Source organism: Phycodurus eques, chromosome 10 (genome assembly GCF_024500275.1).
Source record: "Phycodurus eques isolate BA_2022a chromosome 10, UOR_Pequ_1.1, whole genome shotgun sequence".
In the NCBI taxonomy this organism is placed as follows: Eukaryota; Metazoa; Chordata; class Actinopteri; order Syngnathiformes; family Syngnathidae; genus Phycodurus; species Phycodurus eques.
In genome coordinates, this window is record NC_084534.1 from 16,297,664 (window position 1) to 16,313,436 (window position 15,773).

Genomic DNA, 15,773 nt, shown 5'->3' on the forward strand with positions numbered 1-15,773 from the left:
TATTGCGTCATACTAATTTCAAGCATTTTCTACACCGCATATCCTCACTCGGGTCGCGGGTATGCTGGAGCCTATCCCAGCTAGGACTAATTTTCGTTCGAATATTTTGCCCCTGTTTTCCAACCAAAATATTAGAAACATCTGCTTAAAGCTATATTTACAACCACATTAATAAAAAAGTTGTTAAATTGCATGCGTCAATCGTTGATGCAGTTTTGGTATCCTATTTTGTGACTGTTGTGTGTTTTTGTTTTGTTTTGTAATACAGGTCGCTATGGTCAATTTCCCCCTGAATTATCTATCTGTATCTAGGTCATCCAAGATGGACAGCAGCAGGAAGAAGGTGGCTTTTAAGATATCAAAGCTTCAAAGAGTTTTCTCCACACCCCATTGTGCCAGTCAAAGAAATGTGACACTCACACCTCCGAAAGTGTTCCCTAAAGCAGAGTTGTCCCTCAGAGACTCTCCAGGACCAGGCGGATTGGGCGAGCTAAGTCTGGACACCCCAAAGAGGAAAGCCGTGGCGTTCCCTGATGCTGTTGCCTCGCAAAGCAAAGCCGAGCTGACGAAGCGCACCAAGAAGTCTTTTCGAAACATTCACATCCCAGGTGACTATGTGCAGTAAGTCATCCTGATGATTTTTATTGTACAATTAAATTCACAGACATTATGAGATGTCTCATGAACAGACATTATGAGATGGAAGCCAAGTAGAAATGCCATGTATGATGTTACGGGGGAATCCTGTGACTTAATTAGCAATATCTGATATTTGTTCTTTGGGCATCTCACAGGACACCGATTTGCTGGAGGCTACACAGAGCGACGTATCCCCGCTTCCCTCTCACTCATTCTTCAAGAAGGAGGACAGCGCGCCAGAGGAGGGCTTGAAGGCAATCTACAAGATGGCATTATCTGGAGCCGTGAGGAGCAGAGGATTGAAGAGCACCCCTGCAAAATGCAGCACTGACACTGGCTGCCTGTCTTTGAGCCCTGCAAGCCCCTATATGAAGACTGAGGAACACAGTCAGACTTCGCTCACACGCTGCTGGTCACCACAGCTGGGAAAAAGTGTGATGTCAGTGAAGATCAGATCTCAACTTCTCAGGCTGTTGTGATTTCAGTTGACCAAAAAGATGGCACGGTGTCTCAAGGGGGTGAAAGGGTAAGTCCCAATTAATCAATAGAAACCGATTGTTTTTATTCTTCTATACAGTGCTTGTCATAAAAGAGGACACCCAAACGAATTGGTTAGAAAACCTTGAGTCCCCTTTCAGAGTCATGGATTAAAAGCTTACTTTTCAAAGGGGTATTGTACATACAAATTTCCATCAACCCAGTCATGTCATACGGTATATTGATTATCCTGTTCAGGGTCACAGGGAAGCTGAGTCTATCCTAGCTGTCTTTTGAGAGGCCGGTTCACTCTGGACTGGGCGGAGATGTAAAAGGCGGCATTTTTGGCATTTTTCCACCTTGTTTCCGTATAACTGTTCTGTATAAGAGGTATTGCCACAGAATGGGAAGACAAAGTGGTCCTGGCAATTCTGCCTATGATCAGAACTGTAATCTCGGGTGCTAAACTATATGCCTTGGTCCTAGCATCACGCAGTACCTCCCGCCTGTGTTACAGGTCTGATTCTACCTCAAAGGTAATATATTTGCTGGCCCACTTTCTGTCTTGGATTTCTTTGATGTTTATTAAATGACAGTGTCCAAAAAGTGGAAAATGCAGGCTTTCACTGGCAGTGTAAAAGTGGCTCGAGAAAACAAACAACAACGCATGGTGGTGCATTGCCCAGCGTTGTACTGCTTTGGGAGTAGTTGAGTAAATTGTTTGCTCTAGGACACCTCTGCCACGGCGGGAAGGGAATACAGGGGCTTTTTTACTCCACAGGCCCATATGCTGAAGCCAGTCAGGGTATCATTCCTGGAGCCTTTTGATTAGTTGAGCTATATAATACATTGGAAGTTTGAATCAATCTGTTACTGTTAAGCCTCTGATAATCTGAATTATAAATTACTTTTGCCCTGGTAAAACCTTTATTAACTGTACAGACATGTTTTTGCAATGTTTTAATCGTTATACAAGTGTAAGAATAAGGTAACCGCTGTTAATATTGAATCAAATTCAACTTTAATAAGTACTTTTGAAGCAAGCACATTGCACCAAATTGATATATAAAGCAATAAATAACACGTTAGACGAAAGAGGTTCACATAAAACAAAGGTAAATAAATAAATATACCAATGCCAGTCTTAAAAGGAGAAATAAAATCAATGGAATAAAAAACATACATTAAAATAAGTCAAAATCGCAGTTGTCAAAGGCCAAGTAGTAGACATAGATTTTAAGTAGTGATTTAAAAACAGATGAAGAAGAGTCTTGTGCTGAGGATGTTCGTTCTATTTTGGACTGGCAACGGCAAAGACTAGCTCCCCTCTCACCCTGGTTAGTTTTTCTCCCAGTCAGGATCAGCTGACCAGTTTAGCTGAAAGAGGAAGCAGGCTCTAACGAGTGAATAACCTCAGAGAGGTAGGCAGAGACAAGAGTATTTAATGATTTAAAAGCAAATACAACAATTTTCAATGAATCTAATGAAATGGTTGGCTTGGTTTTAGTGGTCAAGGAACCCAGATCTAACAGTGTTCCCAGTAGAGCCACCAAAGCATTGCAACTTAAATAAAAGTTTCAGAGCCAGCCAGGCCTTTATATCATTGAGAAATTTGAGCAATGGGTTCTGTGATTTCAGTATTACCAGTACTATTTTTAATTCAAAACTGCATCTCGAATCCTTCAGTTCTCGCTGACGTGATTTACTGTCGAGCTCCATATATTTATGTTAAAGTGATGTTTCATAATAGTTTCAATGTTTTTGTTGTCTTTCAGGGTGTTGTGCTGGATGAAGTTGTAATAGGTCGTCATTACTCCCAAGACAACGTATCTGCTTCAGAGACTGAACCTCAAACTCGGGACATTGAATCTTCATTCCCTCCTCTTGAGTATCTTCCAGATTCCTTGTCTTGCTGTATAACTCCTCAGGATGAGCCCGCTGACGGCTGGAAATGTCTGAGTCCGCCAGTGAATAATAGCTTTGGTGCTACAGCTCCCTCTTCATCCCCAACAGAATGCAGTGGAAACTTGAGGGCAATGAGTTCTTTCCCCATGTCACAGAGAGCATTTGTTGTCTCATGCACTCAGCAAGAAGCCCGAAGTCCTTCAGCAGTGGCCAGAGTGGATCCCAAGAATCTAAACCCCAATACTTTCGACTTTAAAAGCATTGTGGATTCGGCAGACCCCTTTGCTCTGCCACTATATTCGAACAGTAGTCAGAGAACCGCCGCAGTCGCACGCAGAGAGTCATACGCTGGCTCTTCCGTCCATTCCCCGCGCTACTCATTTGAACATGACAGGCCACCTAATACAAGACTGTCCATGGGGGATCCTCAACACCTTTGGTCAAGTTACCCCCACAGTGCCGGTGGCTTTATAGATACACACTGCCATCTTGACATGCTGTACGGAAAACTGCGCTTCCGTGGTTCTTTTGGCCGCTTCCGAAGTCTCTACCGCAGCAGCTTTCCGTCTGAGTTTCAAGGCTGTATTGCGGACTTCTGCAACCCACGGCTCATGTCCAAGGAAGCCCTGTGGGAGGGTCTCCTGGATGAAGACATTGTTTGGGGGGCTTTTGGGTGCCACCCACACTTTGCTCACGAGTACTCCAATGTCAATGAGCGCAGCATACTGACAGCCATGGGACATCCAAAAGCCGTGGCGTTTGGCGAGATGGGTTTGGACTACTCCCACAAAAACTCCACGTGCACTCGCAAGCAAAAAGAGGTAGGGTCGGAATTTGTAATCGGAATTGAATTTAATAAAGTCATCATGGCTTCTTCTCTTGATGTGAAGGTGTTTGAGCGGCAGCTGCAGTGGGCTGTGGCCATGAACAAGCCTCTGGTCATCCACTGCAGGGATGCAGATGATGACCTAATGACAATCTTGAAGAAGTGTGTCCCCAGAGATTACAAAATTCACAGGTTTGTATTGACTTGGTCTTTTTGGCTCTTGACATTTTGCTACCTGATTTTCAGGGCTGTCCAAAGTAGGGGCCACTTTCAGAACGCTACACGTTTTTATTTCTTTCTTTATTATTGGCCTGTTGCGTATTCTCATCATCAGTGAAATACATTGCCCGCATCAGAAAGTGATGATAAACTGTTGAAAGCTATTACACTATTTTTAAGTTAAAATAGTGAAGAAAGCTTCACATTAAAAAATAACCTCACTTTTTATTTTAAATTAAACAAATTTAATGAACATTTGACACCATTTTTTTTATTTTTATTTTTTATTAGGAATTAAAACAAAAAAGTGTTGCAGGATATTACACTGCTTTTTAAAATTTTTAAAGTTGAATTTTTTGAGGTATTGACTTTTTATTTTTAAAATGAAAATAAATAGAGGCGGCACGGTTGAGCGACTGGTTAGAGCGTCAGCCTCACAGTTCTGAGGACCGGGGTTCAATCCCCGGCCCCGCCTGTGTGGAGTTTGCATGTTCTCCCTGTGCCTGCGTGGGTTTTCTCCGGGCACTCTGGTTTCCTCCCACGCCACAAAAACATGCATGAATTGGAGACTCTAAATTTCCCTGTAGGTGTGAATGTGAGTGCAAATGGTTGTTTGTTCGTATGTGCCCTGCGATTGGCTGGCAACCAGTTCAGGGTGTTCCCCGCCTCCTGCCCGATGATAGCTGGGATAGGCTCCAGCACGCCCGTGACCCTAGTGAGAAGAAGCGGCTCAGAAAAAGGATGGATGGATGAAAATAAATTTAAAAGTTCTATCTTGGTGGTGGTTAGCAAATCTGCCTCACAGTTCTGATCAAATCTGGCCTCGCCTATGTGGAATTTTCGTTCTCCCTGTGGCTGCGTGGGTTTTTCCGGGTACTCTGGTTCCCTCCCACATTCCAAAAACATGCATGGTAGGTTAATTCAAGACTCTCAATTGCCTGTAGGTGTGAATGTGAGTGTGAATGGTTGTTTGTATGTAGTAGTATGTTCCATGGGATTGGATGGCGACCACTTCAGGGTGTACCCTGCCTCTCGCCCAAAAATAGCTGGAATAGGCTCCAGCATGCCCGCGACTCTAGTGAGGATAAGCGGTACGGAAAAAGGATTGGTGGATGGAAGTTCAGCGGAACAGTGGACGACTGGTTAGCACATCTGCCACACAGTTCTGAGGACCGGGGTTCAAATCCCGGCCTCACCTGTGTGGAGTTTCGCTGTTCTCTCCATGCCTGCGTAGGTTTTCTCCGGGTACCCCGGTTTCCTCCCACATCCCAAAAACATGCATGGCGGGTTTATTGAAGACTCTTTGCCCGTAAGTGTGAATGTGACTGCGAACGTTTGTTTGTTTCTATGTGCCCTGCGATTGGCTGGCGACCGGTTCAGGGTGTACCCCGCCTCTTGCCTGAAGATACAGTCCCTGGGATAGGCTCCAGCATGCCCGCGACCCTAGTGAGCATAAGCGGTACAGAAAATGGATGGATGGAAGTTCCATGTTACAAGATGTTACACATGGAATGATACAAGATATCACACTTAAGCCCTGCAACAAACTGCGATTGAGCTTATATACTGTATATAATTGATCATTGCAAACACCCTCATAATATCCGGAGTCTCTCCCTATTCTCGCCCATTTCCTTTGCGACAATCCTTTTCCTTGACAATTTCGCCGTGTTTTTTGTGCTTTTAATTTTGATTGTAGGCACTGTTTTACAAACAGCTATCGAGTGATCGAGCCTTTCCTGGAAGAGTTCCCCAACCTGTATGTGGGCTTCACAGCCTTGATCACCTATAACAGTGCCATGGAGGCACGAGATGCTGTCCGCAAAATCCCTCTAGACCGCATTGTGTTGGAGACAGACGCACCGTATTTCCTGCCAAGACTGGTATGTGTACATTTAAGAGTTAAAATGTAAACAGTTGTTCTGTGTTTAATGACAAACTGAGCATTAGCAACATTATGTTGATGTATTTTATTATAACATTAAATATTATTAATCCTCAAAAATGATCAAGTGTATACCAAAATATGGAACTTCATTTAATAGACTCCTTCAGCCTTAAACTTCATACATGTATCAAACGATGAATAAATGTGTTAAACAAAATTGAGTTGTGGCTCTACCGATGCTGTTTGTGGAATTAGGCGGGCCGTACTGCAGTTTCTAACATCAGCATCAGACATATTTTTGATGAGTTTTGGCTTTGATATCCATTCAGTTATAATCCTGCGCCTGGCAGTGAAGAATACCTTATTGTATCACACGCTGCAAAAATAAAAAAATCCAAAAATACATATAATGAAGTAAAAACTTAGTGGGTACGGAGGGTTAAATTTTAAACCCTTAAATTTTTCACTCTGTTATATTGCAGCCATTTGTTAAAATCCTTTCAGTTCATTTTTTCCTCATTGATGTACACACAGCACCCCATATTGACAGGGGGAAAAAAATAATTGTCGAAATCTTTGCTGATTAATTAAAGAAAAACTGAAATATCACAGGTATTCAGACCCTTTGCTGTGACAAAGACCCTGTGACACTCATATTTTTAACTGATGCTGTCCATTTCTTCTGATCATCCTTAAAATGGTTCTACACCTTGATTGGAGTCCAGCTGTGTTTGATTATACTGATTGGACTTGATTAAGAAAGCCACACCCCTGTCTATATAAGACCTTACAGCTCACAGTGCATGTCAGAGCAAATGAGAATCATGAGGTCAAAGGAACTGCCTGAAGAGCTCAGAGACAATGGCAAAGCACAGATCTGGCAAAGGGTACAAAAACAATTCTGCTGCACTTAAGGTTCCTAAGAGCACAGTGGCCTCCATAATCCTTAAATGGAAGACATTTGGGACGATCAAACCCCTTCCTAGAACTAAGCAATTGGGGGAGAAGAGCCTTGGTGAGAGAGGTAAAGAAGAACCCAAAGATCACTGTGGTTGAGCTCCAGAGATGCAGTCGGGAGATGGGAGAAAGTTCTAGAAAGTCAACCATCACTGCAGCCCTCCACCACTCTGGACTTTATGGCAGAGTGGTCTGACGGAAGCCTATCTTCAGTGCAAGCCACATGAAAGCCCGCATGGAGTTTGCTAAAAATCACCTGAAGGACTCCAAGATGGTGAGAAATAATATTCTCTGGTCTGATGAGACCAAGATAAAAATTGTTGACCTTAATTCTAAGTGGCATGTGTGGAGAAAACCAGACACTGCTCATCACCTCTCCAATACAGTCCCAACAGTGAAGCATGGTGGTGGCACCATCATGCTGTGGGTGTGGTTTTCAGCTGGAGAGACTGGTTCCAATCGAAGAAAAGATGAATGCGGCCACATCACCTGTCCAATAAAGTCCGGTGGCAGCATCATGCTGTAGGTGTGTTTTTCAGCTGCAGCGAGAGGGAGACTGGCTGCAATCGAAGAAAAGATTAATGTGTCCAAGTACAGGGATATCCTGGATGAAAACCTTCTCCAGAGTGCTCAGAACCTCAGACTGGGCTGAAGTTTCACCTTCAAAAAAGACAATGACCCCTAAGCACACAGCTAAAATACCGAAGGTGTGGCTTCAGAACAACTCCGTGACTGTTTTTGAATGGCCCAGCCAGAGCCCTGATTTAAACCCAATTGAGCATCTCTGGAAAGACCTGAAAATGGCTGCAAACTAACGTTCACCATCCAACCTAACAGAACTGGAGAGGATCTGCAAGGAGGAATGGCAGATGATCCCCAAATCCAGGTGTGAAAAAAGTGTTGCATCATTCCCAAAAAGACTCATGGCTGTATTAGCTCAAAAGGGCGCTTCTACTAAATACTGAGCAAAGGGTCTGTATACTCATGGCTGTGTGATATTTAAGTTTTTCTTTTTTAATAAATCTGCAAAAAAAAATAATAATAATTTTGTCAATATGGGGTGCTGTGTGTCCATTAATGTGGAAAAAAATGAACTTAAAATTGAACTCACTGTAATTTTACTGCATTGAAGAAAATGTATTCTCTTGTAAACTGCTGATTCGCTCCCAAGTCTCACCAGACGAGTTACCTTGTTTTACTTTCGCTACACTTTCACAAACAGAACATTCTCAAATGAGGTATAGTACTTCATATTTAGTGGTGCTGCAGCTTGATCAATTTACTAACACTTCGTAAGCATGACCAATCAACCAAGATAGGCTAAATTGATGAGGTAATATAGCAGGATCACTTACTTTTTGAGTTTGCAGCCACCTTATCTTTATTTATACACTTGAATCACTACTCTGTATTAACTAGAAAATGCCAATTTGAAAGAACAAATCTCCGTAATGTAGTCACATTAGAGGTTGAAGGGAATTGTTTTTAATCTATTGATTCACAAGTAATTTTATCCTAGCACGCTAAACATGGGCTACAATTTTATTGTTATTGTGCAGCAGAGGTCACATTATTTTTCTTGCATTCTAACAGGTGAACAAAGATCTCTGCAGATTTTCCCATCCAGGACTGGGCATCCACACACTGCAGGAGCTTAGTCTGCTTAAGGGGGAGGACATGCCCACCGTGCTCACCACCATCCGAAACAACACCACTCAACTTTACGGCATCTGAGTGCGAGAGAGAATGGTGTTGTATGTTAGAAAAGTCAACTTGCTTGGAGCTGGTTTGTTTGTGGCTCCGTACTAATCATTCTGAGTAGCTCTAGTTTTATACGTGTACATTGTGCTGTTGCATTATAAGCAGTTATTACTAGCATCTTACATTGTTGTTGTTTTACTTGGTTTAACATGTTTTATCTGGTTTGTTTTGATTTGGTTTGACAGCATGTCAAATAAATTAAATACTTATGTAGTTTTGTTTTTGATGCAGCGGTGCTCACAAGAAGACACAGCGGTACATTAAGATGTGAAGTAGACAAGCAAAACGTATTTAAAGTGCATTAGTGATTTCAGGAATGAAGTACCTCAGAGGGACAAGCACATTTCCACTTAAATGTTCAGTTTGAGTGATTTTGAGCAAGCAAGGTCTAGAATTGACATTGATGGCTCTGACTCATTGAAAATGGTTTGGGGTGTGCTGTTCCCAGTTTGTAAATAAATACAATTCCAACATGTAGGTCAGAGCACACTTGCCCAATACATGCGGTAACACATCCACCTCTGCTGTGATGTCTGACCTTGTTGTGATGTCTGACCTTCTTCCTCTTGTACAGAAATGAAGGTTTTGCAGTTTTTCTCTGCTAGTTTAACCTTTTTTTTTTGTTTCATTCGAAGCATCATGGGTAATGCATTTTTTGTGTTAGTGGAATTGAAGGGAATGTGCCACAAAGATTCAAAACAAATTAGATGAAATCGATGTGTTAAAAGAGTGTTGAGTATTCGAATGCAAAGGTGGGGAAACCAGGGTGGCCTGCAGGCCACTCATAATTGCAATTAAGCTATTTTTTTCAAAGTCCATTCATCCATTTTCTGAGCCGCTTTTCCTCACTATGGTCGCGGGCGTGCAGGAGCCTATCCCAACTATCATCGGGCAGGAGGCGGGGTACACCCTGAACTGGTTGCCAGCCAATCGCAGGGCACATATAAACAAACAACCATTCGCACCTACGGGCAATTTAGAGTTGTCAATTACCACTCATGTTTTTGGGATGTGGGAGGAAACCGGAGTGCCCGGAGAAAACCCACCAAGGTACAGGGCAGAACATGAAAACTCCACACAGGCGGGGCCGGGGATTGAACCCCGGTCTTCAGAACTGTGAGGCAGACGCGCTAACAAGTCGTTCACCATTCTGCGGTTTTTCAAAATATTTTTAAAAATTAATTTAAATCAGTAATTGGTCAATTGATTTGTAAATGAGAAACACGTTTTTTTTTTTTTTTTTTTGCTTTGGTAGATTACAACTATTATAAAAAAATTAATTATTACTAAAATATAAGTACATAAAACACAGAATTGTTACTAAAAATAAACTACAATTTTACATTCTTAAATCGGTATTTGTAATTCTGAATAATACAATATAGAATGCATTAACTACTCTTAACAGCGTTTTATTACATGTCATTTTGTAACTTCCAATTTTGAATTGACAAAATCTGTTCTCAATGTCAAGCAAAAAGGTTGGTGCAGTCGATCGGCATTACCACTAGTTGGCGGTAATATAACATTTACCAGCTAATAAAACCGTAGAAGAAGATCAAAGATAATTTTATACACTAGTTACGACAAATCTCTCCAAATTTAATGGTGAAAAGATTTTAAAATGGATAAAAACAGACCATTTGACGTGACTGCCTCGTCGGTAAGTTGTGCTTTTAGTATGCATACTATCGATGTCGCGCGACGATTAACGACGCGAGAAACCCAGCTCATGTTAGCAAATATGCTAGTTGGGTAACAATTAAATTGCATTAGTTAAAGTAGCGTCAGAAAGTCTTTTGATTATTGAACACGTATGGTTTCTCATAGCTGGTGGACCTTAAAGCTGAGCTGTACAGAAAGCAGGAACAATTCAAACAGCAGAGACTTGGACAAGAAAGTGCTAGCACTGGACACAAACCAAAACCCAAAGTTAAGGTTGGTTAAATGTAAATTTAAACTTTGCCATGTTAAAACGGCCTGTCTACTGAATTTGCTGCCGTATCCCCTGTCTAGAAACCAAATGTCTGGGTCAAGCAAAACTCTGGAGTTTCGGCAAGAGCTGAGAAAGATGCGGAGCAGCTGGCTGAGGAGCAGAGAAGCTTGGATAATGCAAAGTAAGTTGTCAGTACTGAAGTCCCGATACAGCACTGAAACCATCATATATGTAATTATTTTCTTATCAGGAGCAAGCTGGAGGAGAAAGCCAAACTGTACGAAGAGATGACAAAAGGAAACTTTCCAGGTCGATTATGAATGACTCGCAACCTATATCTGGTTTAAAATGATGCTTTGTTGAAAATGATATTTAACTTGTTGTCAGATGAAGAAACTGAGGGGTTGTTCCTAGTGGACTTTGCACAGAAGATTCTTGACAAAAGAAGAGAGACGCACTTACAGAAGGACACTGTCAGTGAGGAGGAGGAAACGGGCAGGTTGTCCCCTATTCCTCCTCCTCAGAACCCAGATGAAGAATGGTGATATTCATTTATGTGTTTGACCATGAGTTTGCTTCCATTATTATACTGACGATCAGGTAAGTCATCAAATCGAAATGTTGTACTTTATTTTTATGAAGGGTGGACTTTGTGGATGCTTTGGGACGGTCTCGAAGGTGTATGAAGAAAGACTTGCCAGATTTTATGAAAATGGACCACGAATTCAAGGGAAATGGGTAATCAAATAGGTAAAACATTTTAATAGGCAGTGGATTGTGAGTTGAGTATGTGTTTGTTGCATGTAGAAAAGTCTCCGCTGACTTGCTGTCAGAGGACATGCGCAGAGAGCTGCAAAGACAAGAGTGGGAACGAGAAGAAGAGGAAGCCATGAAGAAGCCAGTTGGACCCATCCACTACGAGGACATCAGGGCTCAAGGTTAGTTCTTGTTGGGGCTCCTCTGGTGGGGGGCGCAAGTCTTTGTCTTCACTTCGGTGCTTTTGTGTCATCTTGCAGAGGCTCGGGAGCTTGGCGTGGGCTACTTTGCCTTCTCTCACGACGAGGAGCACCGCAGAAAGCAGAGGGAGACTCTGGACATGCTCAGGGATCAGGTGAGCCGCTCATCATAGATGTGTGCATTTTATAACTAATGTATCAATGTGTAATGTAAAAAAAAAAAAAAAAAGTGGTAGGCTACCCACACTGTGGCTGTAATTATTTTTACTAAAACGTAGCATGTGTCATGGTAGACACGCACGACCTGCATAACAGACTTGGCATCTATAAAGCTGAAGTTTGCACTGTACATTATGTCCCAAAAACTGAGAAAGGGAGCAACAGAGCGGGTAATACAAAATAGTTATTTTGTGACGTTATTATTAAAGGCCTCAATTATGAATGTGTTGTCTTAGTCATACATTTGACCACTTTAGACCTGCAGATACATTAGTATGCAATTTTCTAAAATGACATTACATTTTTATAAAATATTCACAGTATGCATTGACCCCCCCCCCTCCTGTAATGCCTTAACCCCACCTGCAAAATGCCAGTTGAGTAAGAAAAAAAACCTAGTATGCTCCATTGAAAAACATGATGTCCCTTCTTTCAGACGACTGACCAGCGGAGCAAGAGAGAGCGACTGAAAGAGAAGAAGAAGGACATTCTGCAGGCACGGCTGGCCAAAATAAAGCAGAGGAAGCTGAAGGCCAAGGGCGGTATTGTAGAGGAAGAGCAGCTTGAGGAGGAGAATAAAGGTTACAATCCACCACAATGTCAAATTCCGATTTGGTTGTTTCATGTGGTAAAACGTCTGGTTGTGTGATCATGGTGAATTTGTAGACGAGGACGTGCTGGTGCCCTCGCCTCAACCCAGGGATCCACCAGAGGTCAGCAGAGTGAAGAAGGTGGAAGTGGAGATTCAGGAAAGAAGGGACACCAAACCTGGAGTCCCTCATGTCCGAGAGTGGGACAGAGGCAAAGGTACATTTGCGTATTGCTCTTGTTGCATTACAGCGTCCAAAGACACTCACCTAGAGCTGTCAGAAGGCATCAAGTCCTTTTTAGTTGGTTCTGAAAGTAGATTATCATGAACAATAAAACTGTAAAGGAGTCATGGAAACCAAGTTATGGTTAAGAACAAAATACTTTTTATAAAAAAAAAAAAAAAAAAAAAAAAAAAGGTCCACGTGCACACACTCGCACAACGGTTTAAAAAATCTTTATTCATATTGAAACCTTTGTCTCAAGCACGTTTTGGCTAATCATAATCAATGTCAGCTGACTTAATTGTGCATTATGTTGCCATCATTCTCATGCATATTTAAAGTCAGTGCTCGAGAGACAACATGAATGAATATATTTTCTTTAATCATCTGTGTGTGTTTGCTTGTCGCGCTTGCATCATTGCTCAAAATGAATTTATACACGGGTAAAGTGATGACATTATTTGAGATGTTCTACAAATAATGTTTAGATACCTGAGGAAATGTTGCTAGTTTCAAATTATATAAACCACAAAGTGTCAGTTTTCCCCTTGACACACGAACATTGAAGACAGTTTTCCAAAACAAAAAAACAACTTTTGCATGTGAACAAATAGCTAAAACGCATAGAAAAAGTTGCCTTTTTCTGTGGCCAGGGCTTACTATTTATTTATAATTAACAACTCTCGAGCCCCTGCTGTGAAAAGTATTCTGCTGGTTTGAAAAAAAAAAAAAAGACCATCAGAAACAGTCATATAAAAGTTATTAGATATTTTGCCTCCTGACATTTCAATTCACGTTCTTCCAACTTTTTTTTTTTTGTATTCAAGAGTCCATGTTTAGTGAGTGGAAAAGCCGGCGCCAGTCAGAGCGAGATTCTGAGTTTGCACCTCCCTCTGCATACTTTACCGACCAGAAGCGCCCAAGACCCGCAAAGACTCAAATACCAGAGAAGAAAAATCCCCAAATGTCTTTCACGTGGACACAAGTCCCAAGTGGGAGCACTGAAAGCCAGGATGATGATCCACGCCCTCCCCCCACAGCTGCCCCCCCATATCCTTCGCCACCACAAAATCCTCCAACCCAGCCACAGCCTCCGCCCCCATATCGCCCTCCAGCTCCCCCCGCCAACCTCCAGTACCCCCTTCCTCCTTTTTACCCTCCATTCGCTCCTCCACACTTTATCCACCCACCTTACCCATTTCCGCACTTTCCCCTACACTACCAAAACCAGTATCCCCCTCAGTTTCCATCCCCAATGCCGAGCCAATTCCAGCCACAGGTGCCCCACCAACCCACTGTGCCTAACCAGCCCCACCTGCCACCCAAACCCACAGAGCCCAGCCAGCCTGAGGCACCTCCTCAACCAAGTGAGTCTGACCAGGCTCAGCAGCCACCTCAGAGTCCCTCCCAAAGTCTGGACGACATGCTGTCCTTCTACAGGAACGCCACCTGATACTTGTGTGTAGGAAAAGGGGGGAAAAAAAGCAAATTTCTTATAGGAAATTCACAACAAGGACATACATGAGGAAGCAACTGTATCACCCGCAAGGATATTTGGCACACTTTACCCCTCAGGCCTTGCAGGGCTATTGTGAAATATTACACATCTGTGTAATATTTCAATATATTTAAGTATGTAATAAATAGACAGGTTTGACATGATTGTGATTTGGTTTATTTCAGAATCAGAATCAGAATCATCTTTATTTGCCAAGTATGTCCAAAACACACAAGGAATTTGTCTCCGGTAGTTGGAGCCGCTCTAGTACAACAAACAGTCAATTTACAGAACACTTTGGGGACATAAAGACATTGACAAAAAACAATTGTGCAAAAAGATGCAGAGTCCTCTAGCACTTAGAGCAGTTCGAACGACTAATATTGCAATAGTCCGGTGCAATGACCATTGTGCAAAGGGCGCTGAGACTTCAAGGAGTGTATGCGGTTTAAAGTGACGAGTAGTGCGATCATCTGGGACAATGTCGGTTGTGCAAATGTTACAGATACTCCTCAATCAGTGTGCAAATGGAGCAGATGCTACTCTGGCATGAGTGGCCAGTATATGCAAATAGTGCAGCATGGCGAGACAACTACAGTGAGTGCACAAGTAATAAATAATTGGCCCCACAGAAATGTGACAACGAACTCAAGTCAAAAAATTGCCAGCTTGTTGTAATGGAATTATAGGTTAGGTGTTTAAGAAGTTGATCGCAAGAGGGAAGAAGCTGTTGGAATGTCTACTAGTTCTAGTTTGCGTTGATCGGTAGCGCCTACCTGAGGGAAGGAGCTGGAAGAGCTGGTGACCGGGGTGCAGACGGTCCGAGAGGATTTTGCACGCCCTTGTCTTAGTTCTGGCAGCGTGCAAGTCCTCAATGGTGGGTAGGGGGGTACCGACAATCCTTTCAGCAGTTTTGATTGTCCGTTGCAGTCGGAGTTTGTCCTTTTTTGTAGCAGCACCAAACCAGACTGTGATGGAAGAACATTCGATGACCGCTGTGTAGAACTGTCTCAGCAGCTCCGGTGGCAGGCCGTGCTTTCTCAGAAGCCGCAGGAAGTACATCCTCTGCTGGGCCTTTTTGAGGACGGAGTTGATGTTGTTCGCCCACTTCAGGTCCTGAGAGATTGTAATTCCCAGGAACTTGAAGGTCTCGACGGTTGACACAAGGCAGCTGGACAACGTGAGGGGCAGCTGTGGCGAAGGATGCCTCCTGAAGTCCACGATCATCTCTACCGTCTTGAGCGTGTTCAGCTCCAGGTTGTGTCGCCCGCACCACAGCTCCAGCCGCTCCGCTTCCTGTCCTGTCGATATGCAGACTCGTCACCGTCCTTGATGAGGCCGATGACAGTGGTGTCATCTGCAAACTTCAGGAGCTTGACAGTCGGGTTCGCTGAGGTGCAGTCGTTCGTGTAGAGAGAGAAGAGCAGCGGAGAGAGGACACAACCTTGGGGCGCCCCAGTGCTGATGCTGCGTGTGGATGAGGTGGCCTCCCCCAGCCTGACCTGCTGTGTCCTGCCCGTCAGAAAGCTGTAAATCCACTGGCAGATGGCAGGTGAGACGCTGAGCTGGAGAAGCTTGGTTGAAAGGAGTTCAGGGATGATGGTGTTGAACGCTGAGCTGAAGTCCACGAACAGGATCCTCGCGTAGGTCCCTGCACTGTCGAGGTGTTCTAGGATGAAG

General features: G+C 43.1%; 2 protein-coding genes across 2 annotated transcripts; both read left to right on the forward strand.

Moving 5' to 3' along the window:
• The first annotated feature begins 322 nt into the window (after positions 1 to 322).
• On the forward strand, positions 323 to 8,998 carry tatdn2 (TatD DNase domain containing 2). The gene is given in 7 exon segments (XM_061687467.1): positions 323 to 608; positions 760 to 1,066; positions 1,069 to 1,165; positions 2,892 to 3,842; positions 3,912 to 4,039; positions 5,766 to 5,949; positions 8,505 to 8,998. Coding segments are annotated over 7 exon segments (2,094 nt in total). The 3' UTR covers positions 8,646 to 8,998.
• Positions 8,999 to 10,224: 1,226 nt separating this feature from the next.
• Positions 10,225 to 14,311, forward strand: ccdc174 (coiled-coil domain containing 174). Its single transcript, XM_061687989.1, has 11 exons — positions 10,225 to 10,335; positions 10,503 to 10,610; positions 10,689 to 10,789; positions 10,859 to 10,917; positions 10,996 to 11,149; positions 11,251 to 11,346; positions 11,416 to 11,546; positions 11,625 to 11,719; positions 12,220 to 12,364; positions 12,450 to 12,590; positions 13,423 to 14,311. Exons 1-11 carry the CDS (start codon positions 10,297 to 10,299, stop codon positions 14,046 to 14,048), a joined length of 1,695 nt encoding a protein of 564 aa, XP_061543973.1. The 5' UTR covers positions 10,225 to 10,296; the 3' UTR covers positions 14,049 to 14,311.
• The last annotated feature ends 1,462 nt before the right edge of the window (positions 14,312 to 15,773 follow it).